The sequence below is a fragment of the Bufo bufo genome, chromosome 6, assembly GCF_905171765.1.
Source record: "Bufo bufo chromosome 6, aBufBuf1.1, whole genome shotgun sequence".
Lineage (NCBI taxonomy): Eukaryota > Metazoa > Chordata > Amphibia > Anura > Bufonidae > Bufo > Bufo bufo.
Genome location: NC_053394.1, coordinates 86,110,372 through 86,133,917, shown reverse-complemented (window position 1 = coordinate 86,133,917; position 23,546 = coordinate 86,110,372). Strand labels below are relative to the sequence as shown.

The window sequence follows — 23,546 nt, the reverse complement described above, 5'->3', positions numbered from 1 at the left end:
CAAAAAAAAACAACGTAAAACTGGCAGAATTGTGTTTTTTTTCAAATTCCACCCCATTTGGAATTTTGTTCCTGCTTCCCACTACATTGTATGCCATATTAAATGGTGGCATTAGAAAGTACAACTTGGCCTGCAAAAAACAAGCCATCATGCGGCTATGTGAAAGGGAAAAATAAAAAAGTTATGGCTCTGGAAAGGCAAGGGACAAAAAACAAAAACGGAAAATCGCTGCATCAAGAAGTGGTTAGGAAAAGTTGCTAATGTGTTGAATATTGAATAATGGGTATTGGTTAAAATATGGCCCAGAACCTCTGATAACGGACTTACATGTCACCTCTATAGTTTCACCTTACTTCAGCTACTGTTTCCTTGCAGTTCAGTGAATACTGACACTCTAAGGCCTCATGCACACGACCGTTGTGTGTTTTGCGGTCTGCAAATTGCAGATCCGCAAAACACGGATGGCGTCCGTGTGCGTTCTGCAATTTGCGGAACGGCACGGACAGCCATTGATATAACTGCCTATTCTTGTCCGCAAAACAGACAAGAATAGGACAGGTTATATTTTATTTGTGTACCACGGAACGGAGCAAAGGATGCGGACAGTACACGGAGTGCTGTTCGTATCTTTTGCGGCCCCATTGAAGTGAATGGGTCCGCACCCGAGCCCCAAAAACTGCGGCTCGGATGCGGAACCAAACCACGGTCGTGTGCATGAGGCCTAATTAAAGCATCTTTTACAGATCACTTTCCAATTATGACTTTCTCTGAGTGTTGATGAGCCTAGCGGGGTGTATGCATCTACACAGCACAATTACAACTAAGTGGTTTAAGTACTTAGGATGAAAACTAAGAGAGCAGAATAAGTGATATAGTGAGATAACATAATAGAAAGTGCTCCGAAAGTTAATTCAAAGACGCTGCAAATTCCTGCCACAATAGAGAACATATTTTTCATTTAAAGAACAGTTGTTATGGAGACTTCAATAGATTTCTAACCCCCTAATATCTGTCCACATCAATTTACCACTCTACAATGGAACATGGCGCATAATATTGACAAAGTATTCCATTTCACAAAGGAAGAATGTTATATGGACAGAGGAGGACTGTTACTACATAGCCCAGAGGTGGACTGTTACTACATAGGACAGAGGAAGACTGTTACTACATAGGACAGAGGAGGACTGTTACTACATAGGACAGAGGAGGACTGTTACTACATAGGACAGAGGAGGACTGTTACTACATAGGACAGAGGAGGACTGTTACTACATAGGACAGAGGAGGACTGTTACTACATAGGACAGAGGAGGACTGTTACTACATAGGACAGAGGAGGACTGTTACTACATAGGACAGAGGAGGACTGTTACTACATAGGACAGGTGGACTGTTACTACATAGGACAGAGGAGGACTGTTACTACATAGGATAGAGGAGGACTGTTACTACATAGGACAGAGGTGGACTGTTACTACATAGGACAGAGGTGGACTGTTACTATATAGGACAGAGGAGGACTGTTACTACATAGGACAGAGGAGGACTGTTACTACATAGGACAGAGGAGGACTGTTACTACATAGGACAGGTGGACTGTTACTACATAGGACAGAGGAGGACTGTTACTACATAGGATAGAGGAGGACTGTTACTACATAGGACAGAGGTGGACTGTTACTACATAGGACAGAGGGGGACTGTTGCTACATAGCCCAGAGGAGGACTGTTACTACATAGGACAGAGGAGGACTGTTACTACATAGGACAGAGGAGGACTGTTACTACATAGGACAGAGGAGGACTGTTACTACATAGGACAGAGGAGGACTGTTACTACATAGGACAGAGGAGGACTGTTACTACATAGGACAGAGGAGGACTGTTACTACATAGGACAGAGGAGGACTGTTACTACATAGGACAGAGGAGGACTGTTACTACATAGGACAGAGGAGGACTGTTACTACATAGGACAGAGGAGGACTGTTACTACATAGGACAGAGGTGGACTGTTACTACATAGGACAGAGGAGGACTGTTACTACATAGGATAGAGGAGGACTGTTACTACATAGGACAGAGGTGGACTGTTACTATATAGGACAGAGGAGGACTGTTACTACATAGCCCAGAGGTGGACTGTTGCTACATAGGACAGAGGAGGACTGTTACTACATAGGACAGAGGTGGACTGTTACTACATTGGGAAGAGGAGGACTTTTATTACATAGGATAGAGGAGGACTGTTACTATATAGAATAGGACAGAGAAGGAATGTTTCTACATGGGACAGATGACGACTGCTATTACATAGGACAGAGGTGGACTGTTACTACATAGGACAGAGGTGGACTGTTACTACATAGGACAGAGGTGGACTGTTACTACATAGGACAGAGGTGGACTGTTACTACATAGGACAGAGGTGGACTGTTACTACATAGGACAGAGGTGGACTGTTACTACATAGGACAGAGGTGGACTGTTACTACATAGGACAGAGGTGGCTAGAGGTCACATGCGGCTTGTGATCCCATTCTATCAAGCCCTTACCATCTGGTCACAGACATACTTGCTTGTGTCTGGTGGCTGACAGGTAAGTACTAATAATGCACTGTGTGCCCCTCTCTAGGACCCACATATATTGACAGAATGAGGGTCCTCTGATCCCTGTATGGCACTACAGAAAGGAGTAGGCGACGTGGAGAAGTTGCCATGCGTGCAATCAGATATATTCATTGCAGCTTATGGGAGTAGCGAAACATTCAGTTGTATCAGCAACTCACATAAGCTACAATGAAGAGACACACACTTACTTTGACAATGTCAATCAAAGTGCATCGGGTGCAACAGTTGCAGAGAGAGCGGAGCACATATGAACATGGGACCAACACAGATGCCGTCAGTTGTCAAGCGCCCATGCAACAGGTCAGCCAGTGTCATAAGTACAAATTTGCCCAAATCTGACAGATGCCCTTTTAAAGGGGTTTTCTCATCTCAGACAGTGGGGGCATATCGCTAGGATATGCCCCCGTTCTCTTATAGGTGCGGGTCCCACCGCTGGGACCTGCACCTATATCGAGAACGGAGTCCCGAAAGTGAAGGAAAGCCCACTGTGCATGCTCAGCCGCCCTACATTCATTTCTATAGGGCCGCCGAAAATTGCCGAGCACTGGCTCGGCTATTGCCGTCTGCCCCATAGAAATGAATGGGACCATGGGCCATGCATGCGCGGCACGCTCCCATTCACTTCTATGGGAGAGGCGGGGATTAGCGCTTTGGAGGTGGACGGCCCCCGGGAAATCTAGGGTCCTCCAGCCACAGCGCTCCCCGCTCCGTTCTCGATATAGGTGCGGGTCCCACCACTGGGACCCGCACCTATCAGACAATGGCGGCATATCCTAGCGATATGCCCCCATTGTCTAAGATGGGAATACTACTTTAAGTCTATCTTCCTGAAGAACATTTAAGTAGTCTAGTCCAATGGTCTGGATCCTGCTAATCAAAGTGAAAATCTCTATACTAATGTCAAACAACTTGCTACAATCTGTTGTCACAGTTGGATAAGCTTCAGATGATTTTCTTTCAATACTCTTAAGCCTGTAGCTCGTAGAGAACAGAGGACAATCAGTGACCTGGAGCAATTTGAACAACAGTATTCCAGAATTTGCCATCAGTGATGGTCAGTTCGCAGTGTTCGCCAGCGAACACATGTGGGCTGCCATCTTTAATAAGGTAGACTCACCCATCCGGCGATGCACAGGTAAGCCCTTACCTGTGCTGGGAGCCGGTCTCAAATAAAATGCAGTCAGTGGGAGCAGGCAGTTCCGCGAACAGGCTGATGAAGGCCCCCTGCGGCTGTTCACGGAACTGATTGCTCCGGTGACTGCATTTTATTTCAGACGGCTCCCGTCACAGGCACAGGTAAGGGCTTACCTGTGCATCGCCGGATGGGTGAGTCAACCTTACTAAAGATGGCAGCCCGCATGTGTTCGCTGGTGAACACTGCGAACTGACCATCACTGTTTGCCATTACACAGTAAATAATCTACCTAATATCCACAGCTTCTATTATTGTGGCTCATCCACATCCACAGTATAATCACAGAAAAGAATGCACTATAATAATAGATGCAAGCATAACATATGGACTAAGCCTTCACTCTCTTGATAAAATCTGAGACACTTGGTCAATACGTTTTGATCAAAACACATCTAAGCCCACCTACCAAGCGACAAGGTGGTCTCAGTTCAGGCGGGTCCTACGCTAAACCTGCTTATGCCGTTATGCATTTATGTTCAGGAGCACAGACCCCATACATATAGTGCGTTGCTTCTAGTTACCTCCATGTGCAATAGCAACCGGGAGGAGGAGGAGCTCACACAACTATCTAATAGGCGACCTTGATTAAGGTGGTACATATAGGTGTGTGAGCTCCTCCACACCTATCCTCCATCCCTAACGCTAGTATGAACCCACCCTAATCGGTAAATGTGAAATTTAGTTTGTGAGCGCCATTGTAGGACTGATGTGAGAGGTGCTATATAAATCATACTTGGCAACAGTCCCGATTTTTCCAAGACAATCCTGTGAACCAGGACACAAAAGAAATGGTGTGGTCCTTGTGTAGGGCAGAGACCAATATGCGTAATGTTGGTGCTATATAAATGATGCTTGACAATAGTCCTGATCCTGACTTTTCCAGGGCATTCTTGTGAACTGGGCCACAAATGGGGTGGTGCGTTTCTGGGAGGTCCCTGGGTGGGGCTTAAACAACCTGATTTTTGTGATTAAAGGGGTTCTGCAGTTTGTTTAAACTGATGATCTATCCTCTGGATAGATCATCAGCATCTGATCAGCAGGGGTCCGACACCCGGGACCCCCGCCGATCAGCTGTTTGAGAAGGTTGCAGCGCTCCAGTAGCGCCGAGGCCTTCTCACCGTTTACCGCAGGCCCAGTGACATCACGACTAGTATCAACTGGCCTGGGCGGGGCTAAGCTCCATTCAAGTAAACAGAGCTTAGCCCCGCCCAGGCCAGTTGATACTAGTCGTGACGTCACTGGGCCTGCGGTAAACAGTGAGCTCCTGGAGCGCCGCTGCCTACTCAAACAGCGGATCGGCGGAGATCCCAGGTGTCAGACCCCCGCCGGTCAGATGCTGATGATCTATCCAGAGGATAGATCAGTTTGAACAAACTGCAGAACCCCTTTAAAATATTGGTAAGTATGTATAAATGAATGTAATAACACCGCCTGCTAATATCTATGCATGCGACTTGGGCTCCATGCACACCACCCTATCCGTTTGCGGTCCACAAAATACAGATGTGGTCCGTGTTGCATCGGCATTTTTTGGGCAGCGCCATATACTTCAATTGGTCCGAAGTCCGCATTTTGTGGACAAGTATACGGCATGTTCTGTCTTTTAATGGAACAGATGCTTTCTGCATCCGTATGTCTGTTCTGCAAAATGTGGACCATGGACCCAATGAAAACAATGCAGACAGCACATGGATACAGTCATGTGCGTGGGGCCTTGAACAGAAGCAAGAATAATGACCATTTTTAGGACGTTGAGCAGACTGCGGATATAAAGAATGTATTTCCCAATTACTCTTCTCATTGTTTGTGCTCTTATTTGTAGCTGAAACCCAAGCATCACAGACAACATAACACTTACTTTGCCTTAGCCTCTGCATCTTCATAAGCCTTGTTAGACACATCATCCAAACCTCCAATCAAATGCTTGAAAGAGCTGCAAAAAACACAAAGCATAGTTAGCAAGCAGCGCCAATCAAGCCGACCTGCAGATTGCTACAACGGCGCATAAACAAGACATTTGGGCATAGATATGCCGAGAGCTTTAGGATCTTGTGCATGCCTTTTATCTCAGTGTGGTCTGCAGACAATGTAATAACATTTCATCCATCCTGAATATTTTAGACAATGTCTCTCCAGCGTATTAATGTCCGTGCGAGAGGCCTAGGAAACAAGGCATTTGTCCAGGCCAAAACTAGCCGCTGAAATGTTGACATATTCACTTAATTATTCATTTTTCTCATTAGGACCCGAAATGGATGGAAATGTTTCCATGTGCATTTATACTACAGTCATTTCCAATTCATTTCACTCCGTCGAGGCTTAGGACCATTACGTTTTCTGTCTTATTAGGACTAATCAGTTCATTGAACGTTTTGTCTGGTATTTTTATATTAATAAAACATCATGGTCTGAAGTATGTTATTGGTACTTTGGAACTGGACCCGAGTTCGGGAAATGTTTTCTTAGAGTACAAATTAATTTATGAAGTTATAGCACGAAGCCTCGCGAGACTTTACGACGTAATAACTTCGGCTCGTCTGAGCCAGTACATTCTAATACTGTACAGAGCTCCTGCTCCGTACAGTATTAGAATGAAGTTTTATGCGAATCGACTTCGGATGTTTCATTCAAAGTCGATTCGCTCATCAATAGTGTGTGTGTATATATGGTGGTGATGTGAACAGTAAAATATGTGAGAAAGTCCCGGAAGGGGTGTATATCTCACCCAGGTTCCTCAACTGGGTGAGGTAAATAAGATCCAGGATGGTACTGGCTTCAGCAAACATAGTTTCTGAAGCTATTTTTCTTTAGTAGTTCATGGGCAGGATTTTATTGGACTGGGGAAGGTAGGCTTGGTTGTGGGACCTCCCCAGTCCCCCCCATTCCAGAGCCTGTTTTCTCCTAAGGGCTCATGCACACGACCGTGTGCCCCCCGCGGCCGTATTGCAATACACGGGCACCGGCCATGTGTATTCCGCATCATGGATCGCGGACCCATTCACTTGATGCGAAACGGAGGCACGGATCGGAACCCCACGGAAGCACTACAGAGTGCTTCCATAGTGTTTCTGGCTGTGCCTCCACCCCGCAAAAAAGTAGCTCATGCACTACTTTTTTGTGGTGCTGACCTTCATATGCAGATCGCGGACCCCATTCAAGTGAATGGGTCTGCGATCCACATGCGGCTGCACCACGATCTGTGCCCGTGCATTGCGGACCGCAGTTTGCGGTCTGCAGCACAGGCACAGAGCCCTTACGTTCGTGGGCATGAGCCCTAAGGCTGAGGGATCTCCAGGTGTCATCTGGAAAAAAAAACGTCCCAGGCTGTCAGTCTGGAGAAAGAGTGTTGGTGAAGCAGAGTCCTGCTGAGGCTCTGGGTGTGTGGTCTCAGCTAGCAAGGCTGAGAAGCCACAAGGCTAGGTAGGGTATAGCCTGAAGTTTGGGGGACGCAGTGATGCCTGCGGAAAGAGGGTCACTAGGTCAGAGTCGGGAGGACTACTGGACCACAATCCCCCAAAAAAGTACTGGAATTGCCACAGCCTGGAGGAATTGATGTTGGCTGAGGGAAGCCGCATATGATGTTCATATGTGAACTGAGCTCTACGAGTGAGGTAGGGACGTATTTTGTTTCGGTAGTGCCTAGACGATCAGGAGTTTATTTGTGTTTTAAGTGTTGGCGGTGCGGGAACCTCACCCCACCCAGTGATGTATAACTAGACTATCCTGTATGAGAAGAGTGCCAAAATAAATGCACAGTTTGGACATGAAAATCCGTTGTCTGGCGAGATATCTGTGAGTGTGACCCCCTGAAAAAAGACGATCCCTTACAATTGGTGGAGAATGCATGCACCAGCAAGTGTTGTCCATGCTGAAGGCTGCGGAATTGCTGGGCAGTGTCCATGTTAAAAGGGCACAACGGAAGGTGAAAAAGACAAGGCAGAAAGAGCAGGTGCTGCTGACTGCTGCTAAATTGCTGTGTGGAGTTTTTGCTGTGTTGCTAGAGGACTGTCTGCTGCTACCGGGTGGATGGAGAATTTAACCAAACAGCTGATGTGGGCCAATCTGAATGCTAGCCAAAGGCAAGTGATGTGGCAACAGGAGCAGGAAAATCTCATGGGTGGGTTGGACAGACAAAGAGACGTCCTAACCCAAGGCGTTTCCCATGATAACAGCTGTGCTGAGGAATTGAGCAAGGACTTTCCGTTATTTTGGCAGATATGGAGCGGCAAGAGGGCTTCAAGTTCTGCGGTTGGAGTTCTGGAGACAAAGATGTGGGCCATTGCCAAGGGCAACCGACGGGAAGAGAGTGAGATGGAGAGCGGTGCGGCTCTCAAGAGTTCAAGTGTTTACGGCCAGTATGTACAGAGTCCTAGAGAGGAAGTGCAGAGGTGCCATAAGGCTGTTGCCGGGAGCAACCAACTACGACTGAGTGCAGCTGTCCCGCAGCAGAGAGAGTGCTGCTAGAGATGCCGTCAAGTCAAAAAGTGTGCACCTGATTGTCCTATGGCCAGGAGTCAGGTGACTAGGAGTCAAGGGCGGGAGGTTCCTAGTGTCCAGGAGAAGGATGGTGACCCCTGGGGAGATGTTCCTGGAGCTCCCTCATTGCCTGGGACTGACGAACCCGTGACGTAAATGGGTAAGACTGTTCCTGTTATTGATTGTATAGCAGATAAAGTGACAGTGAGCCGGCAGCAGTTCCTACCTGCTGGGCCGCAAGGTGTTGAGACACTGGGACTAGAGACTGTGCCGAAAATGTGCAACATTGTGGTGAATGGCAGTTCAGTCCAGGCGATGTTGGACGCAAGGTGCCAGGTGAGCCTGGTACATGCCAGCTTGGTAGCCGGGGACTATGTGCGGGACAATCATGCGGATAGTAAGGACTATCTGGTGGCTCTCACTGAGTGTGAGACTCGAGTGGGAACTTGGGACTTTTAAGCTTGGGGTTGCAAATATGCTCGTGCATGATGTCGTTTTGGGACGTGATTTCCCCTTTGTTTTGGAAGTTGTGGAGTAGCGGAGACACTTCTGCAGCCAGTGATGAAACTCCTGCAGAACTTGTACCTATCCCTTTAAGTGAGGTGACCATTGGAAACAATGGTGCCGATACAGCGCAAAGTGAATATGCAAAGTTGTCTGAAATGCATAATAACAGTGTGGATTTATGTACAATGTGTGATGATGATGACGACACCCCTGCATGCTGTGATTGGGGAAGAAGCTCCCCCTGCTGGTAAAAATGTATATGATGTAGAAATGCTGATAAATGTTGAGGGCACACAGCTGAGGGAACCCACTGTGATAAATGTGCGGGAAAGTGGGGCAGGGCTAGCGTATGTACCACACATACCAGAGGAGAATGTGCAGTCTCTCCAGTGTTCTAGGTTTAATAAGAATAAAGTCCCAGGTGGGGATTAGCTCATCGGTGCCCCTAGAGGTCAGGATTAATAATGACACGAGCAGTAAATGTGACGTATGTGCTGTGACCGATAGCGCCTCAGAAAGGGAAGCTACCATGTCAAGGTCTTGCGAAAATAAGGTGGTTACTAGTAGCGACTAGACGACAGTTATACGTGATGAGGCGAGAGTTAAGTGGGGAGATGTCAGCCTAGTGTATGAGACCCATGCCCAGGCAGTGATAGATGATTTCTCTCTCTTCATACAGTCCCTAGATATTCTAGAGAAGGGACAAGCTGTCCTCACAGAGCAACTGGAGAAAGCTTTAGAGTCAAAGGAGAAGAACCAGAAAGAGATGAATGAACTGAAGGATCTAGAGTCACAAATAGAGGCCTAAATTCTCCAACTTCATGAGGAACTTGCAGCTTCTGAGCAATCCAGATGTCATGCAGAGCAAGAGTTGGATGATCTGATGGTGGACCTGTACTACCAAAGGCAAATTGTGTCTAACCTGGAGAAGAAACAGAGGAAGTTTGACCGGCTCCTTGTTGAAGAGAAAAACATCTCTGCCCGATGTGCAGAAGAACGTGACCGAGCGGAGACTGATGCTCGGGACAAGGAGACCAAGGTCCTCTCTCTGGCTAGGGCCCTTGAAGAAGCTTTTGAGGCTCAAGATGAATTTGAGAGGCTGAACAAGCAACTTATAGCAGAGATGGAGGATCTCGTGAGCTAAAAGGATGACGTTGAGAAGAACGTCCATGAGTTGGAGAAGTCTAAGTGTACTCTCGAGCAGCAGGTGGAAGAAATGAGGACTCAAAGAGTTAGAGGCAAGAGCTTCACGAGATGACATGTTTGCTCAAAGGAAAATGAGAAACCTGAAGGAGAGAGTCCTCTGAGAGAAGAGGCCAAGAAGTCCAAGCCAGAGCCTAAGATTGGGTCTGGAGATGGTGGTGCTGCGGTGCCGGCCGAGGCAGAGAAGATGGAAGATGTCTCTGCTGAACCAGTTAATACTGCTGATATGGATGCTGAATCCAAGATACTCATGGTAGTGAGTAGCCAGGACCTGGTCATGAAAGATGTTCTCTCTACCGTCAATGCCTTCCAAACAGCCAGTGGTCTGCTGGGGAGGAAATATGAGGAGACAGACGCTCAGCTTCAGATGCTGTCTACTACTGTGAGATGGCTCTCCTAGAGACTGCACGAATGGAGAACGATATCCTGGGTGACTCTCTGAAGGGAATGTCAGAAGAGTCTGATAAGGACCCCAATGTCCCAGTGCCTTCAAATTTGATGAGAAAGAAAAGGAGGAATTAAAAGGGCGAATATATGATGCCATGTCTGAGAAGGATGAGAAGGCTATCAAAGAGAATAGAAACTCCAAAGAGACAAAGGCTGAAGAAGCTAAGGCCAATGTGTTGGAGTGGAAGAAATCCTCAGATGCTGCAGAGCCCAAAGAAGAGGCTGAAGGAGAGTCTGCTGAAGTGGAAAAAGCCACTGAAGAAGCAGAGGACTCTGAAACTGCCACCAAATCTGAGGTAACCACTGCTGAAGAGAAAAAAAAGAGTGAGAATCAGAATGCTGCAGGTGCTGCAGAGAATGAAGTTAAGACGAAAGGAGCGACTTCTGAATTGGGAAAAGTCACTGAAGACGCAAAAGACTCAGAATCTGGCCCCAAACCCAGAGAAGCCCCCGCTGAAAAGAAGGGAAAAGTGGTCTAGATGCGTGGAAAAGGGGCGAGCCGTATTAAGCATGCTCTGCTGAAGCAGCTATGCAAAACAAAGGGAGAGCAAGGTCAAAGAGTAGAAAGAGAGGGCACAGGAGTCCCTTAGGCATTTTCTACTGGGTAGAGAATCAGTGTTGGTGCTAAACCAAGCTCTGCTGGCCTGGGTGTGGCAGAATAAAGGAAAAGAGGTGACGCTGGCCACATCTTCCAGAGGGCATGGTACGATGTGGGAAAATCCCCAGACCTCCAGTCTGAAGAAGAGGGGGGGGGGATATGAGGTGATGTGGTGATGTGAACAGTGAAATGTGTGAGAAAGTCCCGGAAGGGGTGTATATCTCACCCAGATTCCTCAACTGGGTGAGGTAAATAAGATCCAGGATGGTACTTGCTTCATCAAACACAGTTGCTGAAGCAATTTTTCTTTAGCTGGCATTACAATGACGCATGTTCGGCTCATTCTTAGTTAGGGAGAGCTGTGTTGAGGAAGGGACAGACAGTGTAGGGAGAGATTTAAGAATATTTTTACCACTAAAACTTTTCAGAGACCCAAAAATCCATTTAAGGAATATTGTGTGTGGCAGCAACACTCTCTATTTTTTTTTCCAGTTACGACGTTCACCGCATAAGAGATATGTTTTAATATTTTAATAGTTTGGACTTTTTCGGAGGCGGCGATAAGTAATATGTTTATTTTTTATTGTTTATATACACTGAACAAAAATATAAACGTAACACTTTCGGTTTTGCTCCCATTTTGCATGAGCTGAATTCAAAGATCTGAAACATTTTCTACATACACAAAAGATCCATTACTCTCAACTATTGTGTTCACAAATCTGTCTAAATCTGTGTTAGTGAGCACTTCTCCTTTGCCGAAATAATCCATCCCACCTCACAGGTGTGGCATATCAAGGTGATGATTAGACAGCATGAATATTGCACAGGTGTGCCTTAGACTGCCCAAAATAAAAGACCACTCTGAAATGTGCAGTTTAATCTCACAGCACAATGCCACAGATGTCACAACGTCGCAACATTTGAGGGAGCGTGCAATTGGCATGCTGACTGCAGGAATGTCTACCAGAGCTGTTGCCCGTGCAATGAATGTTCATTTCTCTACAATAAGCCGTCTCCAAAGGCATTTCAGAGAATTTGGCAGTCCATCCAACCGGCCTCACAACCGCAGACCACGTGTAACCACACCAGCCCAGAACCTCCACATCCAGCATGTTCACCTCCCTCATCGTCTGAGACCATCCACCCAGACAGCTGCAGCAACAATCAGTTTGCATAACCAAAGAATTTCTGCACAAACTGTCAGAAACCGTCTCAGGGAAGCTCATCTGCATGCTCGTCGTCCTCATCGGGGTCTGGACCTGACTGCAGTTCGTCGTTGTAACCGACTTGAGTGGGCGAATGCTCACATTCGATGGCATCTCGCACGTCGGAGAGTCGTTCTGTTCATGGATGAGTACCGGTTTTCACTGTTCAGGGCTGATGGCAGACAGCGTGTGTGGCGTCGTGTGGGTGAGTGATTTGCTGACGTCAACGTTGTGGATCGAGTGGCCCATGGTGATGGTGGGGTTATGGTATGGGCAGGCGTATGTTATGGACAGCGAACACAGGTGCATTTTATTGATGACATTTTGAATGCACAGAGATACCGTGACAAGATCCTGAGGCCCATTGTTGTGCTATTCATCCACGACCATCACCTCATGTTGCAGCATGATAATGCACGGCCTCATATTGCAAGGATCTGTACACAATTCCTGGAAGCTGAAAACATCCCAGTTCTTGCATGGCCAGCATACTCACCGGACATGTCACCCATTGAGCATGTTTGGGATGCTCTGGATCAGCATATACGACAGCGTGTTCCAGTTCCTGCCAAAATTCTGCACAGCTATTGAAGAAGAGTGGACCAAAATTCCACAGGCCATGATCAACAACCTGATCAACTCTATGCGACGGAGATGTGTTGCACTGCGTGAGGCAAATGGTGGCACACAAGATACTGACTGGTTTTCTGACTCCCAAAGTAAGGCAAAACTGTGCACATTTCAGAGTGGTCTTTTATTGTGGGCAGTCTAAAGCACACCTGTGCAATATTTATGCTGTCTAAAATTTACCTTGATATGCCACACCTGTGAGGTGGGATGGATTATCTCAGCAAAGGAGAAGTGCTCACTAACACAGATTTAGACAGATTTGTGAACAATATTTGAGAGTAATGGGTCTTTTGTGTATGTAGAAAATATTTCAGATCTTTGAGTTCAGCTCAAGCAAAATGGGAGCAAAACCGAAAGTGTTGCGTTCATATTTTTGTTCAGTGTATAAAGAATTAGAGCACTACTGCTCTTATTCAGATATTTAGGACACTGATACTACGACAGGTTTTTACTATTAATGACCTGGGATAGGTCATCAATATAGGGGGGGGGGGGGCTGTAGAAAATTTGCTGTGGGGCCCAGTCGGTACTAGCTACGCCCCTGGTATCATCTACATAACTGATGGATGTCTCTTTTTAATAAAGCTCTCCAAAGTTATCACTTTTGTGGACTCTACTTTTTTAAGATATGAAGCACCAGCACGTTTACATATTTAATGAGGACCCTTCCCCTCTCCCGAAATGCCTGTTTTAGAACTACTTGCATTCCACAATTCTGGAGCATCTATTCTTATGACTCTATGATGTGCCATTGCACTATTATTCCTCCTACAAGTATATGAATGAATTGCTAGAAGTTTCCAATGAAGGTCCAGCTAGGTCATACCAGTTGTGGCTGTGTCCCTGCATTGTCTGACTATGGCAGCACTGACTGGATAGTGTCAGACTGCACATTCTCATGGACCTTTATTACAGGCTGCTGGCAATCAATTCATAAGCTTAAAGTTGGGATCATAGTGGAATGGAACAGTATAGAGCAGTGATGGCTAACCTTGGCACTCCAGCTGTGGTAAAACTACAACTTCCAAGATGCCCCCCTTGCTTGGCTGCTCTCCATAGAAATAAATGGAGCATGCTGGGAGTCGTAGTTTCACCACAGCTGGAGTGCCAAGGTTAGCCATCACTGGTATAGAGTCATACAAATAAATGCTCCAGAATTATTACATGGTAAATTCAGGGACTTACTGAAGCAGACATGTCGGGAATGGTGACAGGTCCTCTTTAATGACTGTCCGATTTGGGTCCAAATAAATTCAACTCGAATCATTAGTACCACGACTGCCTGGAAACATCTCTAATGGACAGAACACATATCTTTATAATGATCTTTTTATCCCCAGGACTGTAACCATGACAAGAGGACATTCTTCACATCTAGATAGAAAGAAGATTTCTGATCATCATAGACTGGGATTCTTTACTGTATGAGCAGGGAAACTTTGGAACTGTCTTCCAGAGTAGGTTTTCAAGGTTTTCATCGTACAAGGTCAGGAGGGCCTTGGGTGTCTTTCTTGAAAGTAAGAATATTACAAGTTGTATGCAATGGATTTCTGGAGTAGGGATGCTGATCCAGAGATTTAGTCTGCATTATCTCGAGTCAGGAAGGAACTTTTTCTCTAAAATATTTGGTATCTGCCACATGGGGATTTTTGGGTTCCTCTGGAACAATATGGTATAATAATGGGTTGAACTTGAAGGACCTGAGTCTTTTTCAACCTTATCATCTATGTACTGTGACTAAGAAATAGGAATAATTTCTTTGGTTCCTCAGAGACATACAATTATGTGTAATTCAAAATTCATTAATTTGTCTCAACTGTGACCATATTGTTTTCTGCTAGAAGCATTACTTTAATATGGTTCACCCAGAGCACCATATAGGGGTACACGGGGTGACTACAGCTACTCATAGCTCTCATATTCTATAGATTTCTGACAGATCCCAGAAAAGTCATTTTTCAATGTTCAATTTCCACTGCTTAAAGAGTACCTCCACTAACGGGACTTCTGAAATGCCATGGTTGGTGGTATGTCACTGCCAACCACAAACAAACGGACCCCCAGTGCTTCTCCAAGTGCTATCTCCCTTCAGCCTATAGCTTGGAGGTTTCTGTAACTTCAATCTATGTAATTGGGAGCTACAATGAGTTAAACAAGCCATACCGCATGTGAATTTTATAAAAGTCCCAACTCGTGGACCACCACTGATGTTGTGACATACCGTAAGAATATGCATAAAGTCAGACTCACAGGTAATAAAATAGTCCACTCAATTTAATACATGGAGAAAAAACAATAAACTGATTGTCTAAAAAGGAAAAGAACAATCAAACTAAAATATTTGTTGCAACGCCTGAGAAAGATGGAAATGATTTGATGCAAATTGTCTTTTCAATAAAAAATAATGGTTTTGTTAGGAGATGAATAATTTGAAGTAAGAATTGTTCTGTCCTCTGCTGATCATTACCAATCCATGTGCAGGAGGAAATTTTAATTTTCCGACGTTGCAGACAAGAGTACACAAAAATCAGACTTTTATTACTGATATAAATAAGCGTTTCATGGCCTAATATATTTGTGATTATTAGTCTTCTGTCATTGTATTGCCATTCTTATTATTATAGTGATAACTGTAGGGCTCTCTTCCCATCACGATTGGGTTATATATCTGATGTATATGTTTGGATATAATGAATTTATACAAATTTACTTGGATTTTTTTGTTTTAATTTTTTCCTCCCTGCCTTCCAAGAGCCATTACTTTTTTTATCCCTCGGTTCCCGTAGCTATACATTTAATAATTTAAACAATGCATGGAAGCTTGAAAAAAAAATAAGAAGGAATGGGAAAATAAAAATTAAAGGACAGGTCACCATTCATTCTGGACCACAAATATTTGAAGGAGAAATTGAAATCACCTATTTCATTTTCCTGTAAGAGATATTTTGCCCTGATTTATCAAACTGATTTTGTCTTTATTTTAGAGTAGATTGCGATTTTTCTGTTGTTTTACTTGTAAGGCTCCATTCACACGTCCGCAAAATGGGTCTGCATCCGTTCCGCAATTTTGCGGAAAGGGTGCGGACCTATTCATTCTCTATGGGGACGGAATGGATGCGGACAGCACACAGTGTGCTGTCCGCATTCGCATTTGCGGTGCGCGGCCCCGATCTTTGGGTCCGCAGCTCCGCAAAAAGATAGAACATGTCCTATTCTTGTCCACAGCTTGCGGACAAGAATAGGCATTTCTATGGGGGTGCCGGGCTGGTGTGTTGCGTACCCGCAACACACCACGGACGTGTGAATGCAGCCTAAGAGAAATGTATCAATAGTCTGCAACAGTACAACGTTATTTTTTGCTCCTGTTCAACTTCGGAAATCCAGCTGCTCGTGGCCATTCCTGTGGAGTACATTGGTTTGGTTTTTGGCTTTATTTATCATAGGGACTGTTTAAAAAAAACTGCTCTCCAGTCCTAATCTGCCTTAACTATTGCAGTCGAAAATAAGTCAGAATGTGATAGATTGCTTCAATAAAGTAAATAAGCCGGCACTACCTTCCTCTGCTCCAATCACTGTGATACCCTCGAACTCTATGGAACTTGTCCAGGGACGGCAAGCGATGGATAAGTGGTGCTCTGCATCAAATAATTCACAGTCCAATCTTCAAAAGATGAAACAATGCGGCACTCACCATGACATCCTTTCTGTATTCAGAAATCCATAAAATACATTAGGCGTTGAAGTGCAAGATAGAGTCGACAGCCATTTCACGCTGACTGCGCTTCCAGGTGGAGGCCTGTGGAAGCACCGTCAGGGCGATGCAGCCATCGCCTCTGTATGAAGAAAGGACTTGATGGTGAGCACTGCATTGTCTCATCTTTTGAAGATAAGAATGTGATATTTTTCCTATTATAAATTCAACATGTGCTGTCCGCCACTCGCCATTTTACTCACGGACTGCTATGACTGTTACCTTTAGATAAATAGACAAATTTGATGAGAAACTTCAAATTGTCCCCTGTTGATAAATGAGGGCCTAAGTTCACTTTTTTTTGTTAAAAATAACATTGGCCTAAAATAAGTATGGAGTTTGTATGAAGTTCCTCTTTTCTTAAGGGGGTTCACAAGTTTAGTTTTTAATATATGCTATTAGAGAATTATGGGATAATAGAGGAGGGTCCCCTGTTCAGGATGCTTGTCTCTTGGCGAAAGTGGAGAGTGGTTAGAAAGAACATCTGATGGATAATAGCTGATTGCTAGGAGTCTATACAGGCTGGCCCAGATTTACTAAGCATGTAGATGGCAGAAGCTTAGACGGGCACTTAGACCTGCACTAAATGTACAACATGGGCTCAGCCTGGATGGTAAATCTGGTGCGCGAATAAACGCCTTTTTCTGACTCTGTACCAACTATTGGTTGGCTTACTTTGGGACAGATTTTTATTCCAGAATTGTGCCAAAATGTTGGCGCAAAATGGCACATCTTATGCCTAATCTTTTCCCATTAAGCCCCACCCACTCTTTGTTGAGCCCTAACCCTTTTTTAAACATGACGGGGGGGAAATTGCTCCACTTTTTTAGACAGATCTTTGCTACAGATACATTAGTAAATCTGGGTCTTTGTGTTCTGCTTATTGTTAAGGAATGGGATTCTTCTAACAAAAAAGGATTGTCCAAAGAAGAGAATCCTTTTAATATGAAGTCAAAGGGCACTTACTCTCTGTCAATGACAAGACACATCACAGCCTCCGCGGCAATAACATTTGCTGTTCGGACATCCTCCCTAGAAAACAAAAACAAGGCATTTTTATCATAATCTTCATCATCCTCATTAATATTATTTTTCATGTTCACTGACATATAACAAAACAAGAACATATGTATATTTGCTGTTACATTTGAAGTAATCCAAATAAATATATAAAACATTTCTGAAGATTTATTATTTTCTTTAGCACACAGTTATTATATATTAAGACCTAGCTACATGCTCATGCCCCATTAGTGTCCCCTCACGGAAAGCATACTCTTTTAGTGCTGCCACACAGTAGTTATGCCCCCTTAGTGCCCCCTCACATTAGCTATGCCTCCCTCAAAGTAGTTATGTCCCACTTAGTGCCCCTTCACAATAGTCATGTCCCTTTCACAGTAGGTCAGTGGCACTTAGTGCCCCATCACAGTTGATATTCCTCCTTAGTGTCTCTCACGGTAAATATCCCCCCTTAGAGCCCTCACACAGTAGTTATGCCACCATAGTGCCCACTCACAGTAGTTAAACTCCCTAGTGCCCCCTCATATTAGTTACACCCTCTTAGTGCCCCCTCCCAGAAGTTATGCCATCAAAGTGTCCCCCTCACAATAATGCTGACCACTTAGTGCCCCAATAGTGAAGATGGAGAATAGGGAGGTAACTGCCTCAGATGGGCCCGGTGCAGTTGCACCGTTTGCCCTATGGTTGAAGTAGCCCTGCTTGTGGTGCCAATTTTAAAACTGCATCCAATCCTGTAGCCAAGAATACAGCTCCATTACACACTTGTGTCTGTTAGATCTTTTCTAGTAACTTAGAACTTTTTAATTTAAAGAGGTATTCTAGTACTTAGATATTGATGGCTTATTCTCCGGATAGGTCATCAATATCAGATCAGTGGGATAGGTCATCAATATCATACAACTGGCACACCCACTGATCAACGGTTTTGGCAAGCCGCTGGCACCAGTGACTATACAGTGGATGAAAGACTCCATCCACTGTGTAGTTTCCAGTGCTGGCTGCTCCCATTGTCTTGGTAGAGAGCGGAGTTGCAGTGCCCAGCACAGCAGCTAAACAGTGAACAGAAACTTGTGCTTTCGGCTCCATCTATAGCAGGGGTCTGCAGCCTACAACTCCCAACATGCACACTCGCTTGGCTGTTCTTGTAACTCCCATAGAAGTGAGAGGAGCATTCTGGGAGTTGTAGTTTCAGAACAGCTGGAGCGCCGGAGGTGGCTGATTCCTGTAGTTTCCAGTGCTGCCAACTGCCTGATACAGCTGATTGGTGAGGGTGTGGGGTGTCAGACCCTGACTGATCTAAGGATAGATCTGAGTACTGGAAACAGTCTCACCTAAATATTGCAGTAAGTGCATCCATTTACAGCAGCAATGTAAAGAACCATTTATACCAATAAGGCAATACTTCCTACAAGCCAATAAACTCTTTATTTCACATTTTTCTTCTTTTGCCTCTGCAGATTTGGGGAAATCGAATATGCTACATGACATCAAAATGCTTTCCTCATCTTGCAGCAAACAGGAAAGAAAATAGCGAGTAATAGATTTATTCCATGTATTATGGATTAGATCATTTTTAAGTATGGAGAAAAAAACTCCGACTGACGGCAAACAGATGAGGTGCATCTATTCTTCATTACCATCTGAGCACAGAAAGGTGCCATAAAAGGTGCATAATCAGAGACATTTCCTTGCTATGTGCACAGCAATAGAGTTTGCTTGCAATTTTAAAGACTGTATAAGTTGAATTAGAATGGATTGGCACTGAAAGAATTACCATAGTTTTTGAACACTATCGTATGCTATATTTCTCCATTCATTCTACAATTCATAGATACTAAGGGGATCCTGATTAGGTGTAGAGAGATCTTAAAGGGGTTGTCCCACCACTAAATATCATATTTATTGTTTAAATGATAAAATATAAGCATATTTGCCATTTGCAAGCTGTTAAAAACAACAATCCGTTTGAGCTATGACTATTACTAGGTTATTATGACGCCACCTGCTGTACAAAGTGTATAGCAATGTCAACACCTATCCAGTGAGCTGTTTGGTTATATTTTTACTTTTTTAAGGAAGTACAGGTGAAACTCGAAAAATTTGAATATCGTGCAAAAGTCCAGTTATTTCAGTAATGCAACTTAAAAGGAATTGCATTAATGCAGCTTAAAATTAGAATTTTGCGAAAAGGTTCAATATTCTAGGCTCAAAGTGTCACACTCTAGTCCGCTAATTAATCCATACCCCCTGAGCAAAGGGGACCTCAAAATTGTGACTTTGGGGTTTTCATAAGCTGTAAGCCATAATCATCCAAATTATAACAAATAAAGGCTTGAAATATCTCGCTTTGCATGTAATGAGTCTATCGCATATGTTAGCTTCACCTTTTAAGTTGCATTACTGAAATCAATGAACTTTGCACGATATTCAAATTTTTCGAGTTTCACCTGTATATACTGTAAATTTTATACAGTACATACACTCACTACATTGGATGCTAGTTACCTGCCTGCAGGGAAAGTCGGGAGGGGCAATATTGTCAGTTTCTGTACAATCCAGCACCAATTTAGAGTAATCGCTAAAATAATTTTATTAAAGCATCTTAAAAACCATAGTAGTTAACATCCCAGGAGTTTAACCCCTTAAAGGGCTTCTGTCACCCCACTAAACATATTTTTTTTTTGGTGTACTTATAATCCCTATCCTGCCATATTGCCATACATTATGTTATTAATCATTTTCGTTCAGTAGATATGTCAAAAAATGTACTTTTATAATATGCTAATTACCTGTCTACCAGCAAGTAGGGCGTCTACTTGCTGGTAGCAGCCGCAAAAAACCGCCACCTCCTCCTGTTGATTGACAGGGCCAGCCGCGATCTCCTCCTCCGACCGACCCTGTCAGCATTTAAAAAATTGCGTGCCTGTGCTGATTCAGCGCAGGCGCTCTGAGATAAGGAGGCTCGCCTCCTCAGCACTCCCTCAGTGCGCCTGCGCCGATGATGTCTTCTCTTTCGGTGACGTCATCGGCGCAGGCGCACTGAGGGAGTGCTGAGGAGGCGAGCCTCCTTATCTCAGAGCGCCTGCGCCGAATCAACACAGGCGCGCGATTTTTGAAATGCTGACAGGGCCAGTCGGAGGAGGAGATCGCGGCTGGCCCTGTCAATCAACAGGAAAAGGGGGTGGTTTTTTGCGGCTGCTACCAGCAAGTAGACGCCCTACTTGCTGGTAGACAGGTAATTAGCATATTATAAAAGTACGTTTTTGACATATCTACTGAACGAAATACTATTGGAATGCATTGGCTGTATGAGTAATACTGTGTGTATTACTCATACAGCTTCCGGGGCCTGTGAGATCCAGGGCGCTACCTTCCATGCCATCGGGTCCCCCCCACAGTCCCATTGGGACCCGATGGCACCACCGCCGCACCAGGAAAAAGCCGCAAACCGCAGGTCTGAATTGACCTGCGGTTTGCGGCAATCGCCGACACGGGGGGGTCACGGGACCCCCCTGCGCATTTAGCCAAGGTGCCTGCTCAATGTTTTGAGCATGCACCTTGTTCCGATGACCGCCCGCCAGTTTCGTCATGTGTCCTTAAGGACTCGGGAAACATGCCGTACCGGTACGTCATGTGTCCGTAAGGGGTTAAAGGCTATGTGCACTTTTGGGGGGAATTTTTTTGTTATTGCATTGTACTAATTTTGAGCTAAAAATCATTTTTTTCTATTGGTCTTTATTAAAAATATAGAATCCTTTTTCTGCACGTAGCTGAAATGCTCTAGTAGCAGCCTGTGGATTTTCTCTCTTTTCCATCAGTTGGGGAGCTGACGGGCTCCTTATCTCAGCTCTCTGACATTATAAACACTCATTATAGCTCAGTTCTTACTGATAAGAATGTGGCTTAAAGAAGACCTGTCACCACTCCTGATGTGCATGTTTTAATAGCTTTATGCATTCCCCATGTAATAACAATTCTGGAACATCTATTCTTATGTCTGTATGTTGTGCCATTCCTTTATTATTTCTACTAGAAGTTAGGAATGAATTGCTAGCAGTCTGCAGTAAGAGTACAGAGGGGAGGTAATCAGTTGGGGGTGCACATGCAACAAGTCAGCCAGTTTCATATGTACAAAACTGCTGACAGATGCCCTTCAAAGAGGTTTTCCATGATTGTTCATATAACTCTATAAAGGCTACAAAACACTAAAAATAATCACAAAAAATCTGTAATGTGCCTCCCCTTTACATTATGCAATGTTTTGGATGGCATGTCAGACAGATGACAACATAGTCAATGTGGCAAAAGACTGTCTGCATGGTTGACGTTTAAATGAGTTTTTTATGCTCCTGATATTGATGACCTATGGTATTCCAAGGCCAGGTAGTTAATCAATCAATTATTGTGCGACTATCCGAGACTCTGTATCCTCACCAATCAGATATTGCTTGTAGCCTCCGATGCTGGAACTAGTTCTTTGAATAGAGCAAGAAGCACAGGTCTGTTCAAAGTGTGGTGGCCAAGCTAGGTTACAGCAGTCCAGTGCTCATTGAAGTGAATGGGAGCTGAGCTGCAGTAACCAGCCATGGCCACTACACTTACAATGAAGCAGTGCTTTTTGCTCCAATCAAAGTGTTAGCTGCAGAGCTGGAGGTTTCAGGGAACAGGTGATCGGTGAGGGTGCAGAGTGTTGGACCCTCATTGATCGGATATTTACTTCTTGACGACATCTGCCATACAAGTACAGTGGGTCTTTAAAGATGAAGCAGAGTGAGCACTGCAGCTAGTGGGTGCCTGCTGTTTCATACAGCAAACACATTCAGGATTAATATCGGCGGTAATTGCGATCGTGGACATTTAAACCCTCAGATGTCATGGTCGAATGCGACCGGCACAGTAAATCTTCCCCCGTTGGAAATTGTGGAAAGCATTCTATGCACGCAATGAGCCTAAGACTGTACTAGGCTTCCAGGCTCATTATTTGTATATTACAATTCAGGCCAGCAGGCAGCAGCACTGAATTGTAATATAGTGATCTATCTATAGGGTAATGGAGAAAAATGCATTACTGTGTACAAATTGCTATCTGATCATTGCATGTTGTGGTCCACTTGAGGACCTATTTTTTTTTTTTTTTTTAAGTTTAAAAAAATATAAAATAATAAAATATATATAAAAATTGAAATCACCCCCTTTCCCCAAAATAAAAATACTTAAGCAATAAAAAAATCAACATCATGGGCAGTGCCATGTTTGAAACCGTACTATTAAAGGGCTTCTGTCACCCCGCAAAACTCATTATTTTTTTTTTGGATAGTTAGATTCTTCATAGTGCGATATAGGAGAATATAATGCTCTTACTTACTTTCATGCGGCCGATTCTTTATAAAACGAACTTTTATAATATGTAAATGAGGGCTCTACCAGCAAGTAGGGCGTCTACTTGCTGGTAGCTGCTGCAGAAATCCGCCCCCTCGCCGTGTTGATTGACAGGGCCAGCCGTGATCTCCTCCTCCGGCTGGCCCTGTCAGTATTTCAAAAATCGCGCGCCTCGCGTCATTCGGCGCAGGCGCTCTGAGATGAGGAGGCTCGTCTCCTCAGCACTCCCTCAGTGCGCCTGCGCCGATGACGTCTTCTCTTTCGGTGATGTCATCGGCGCAGGCGCACTGAGGGAGTGCTGAGGATACGAGCCTCCTCATCTCAGAGCGCCTGCGCCGAATGACGCGAGGCGCGCGATTTTTGAATTACTGACAGGGCCAGCCGGAGGAGGAGATCACGGCTGGCCCTGTCAATCAACACGGCGAGGGGGCGGATTTCTGCAGCAGCTACCAGCAAGTAGACGCCCTACTTGCTGGTAGAGCCCTCATTTACATATTA

At 44.7% G+C, this 23,546-nt stretch overlaps 1 protein-coding gene across 3 annotated transcripts in view; it reads right to left on the bottom strand.

Annotated features, from left to right (window-relative positions):
- PRKG1 (protein kinase cGMP-dependent 1) overlaps positions 1 to 23,546 on the bottom strand; it is a 1,174,838-nt gene that overhangs the window by 120,538 nt on the left and 1,030,754 nt on the right. For all 3 annotated transcript variants that reach the window (XM_040435670.1, XM_040435671.1, XM_040435669.1), the window contains exons 8-9: positions 17,616 to 17,681; positions 5,688 to 5,762 (exon numbers count right to left, since the gene is read on the bottom strand). In XM_040435670.1, coding sequence (XP_040291604.1) covers positions 5,688 to 5,762; positions 17,616 to 17,681 — 141 coding nt within the window. The remainder of the gene's footprint in view (positions 1 to 5,687; positions 5,763 to 17,615; positions 17,682 to 23,546) is intronic.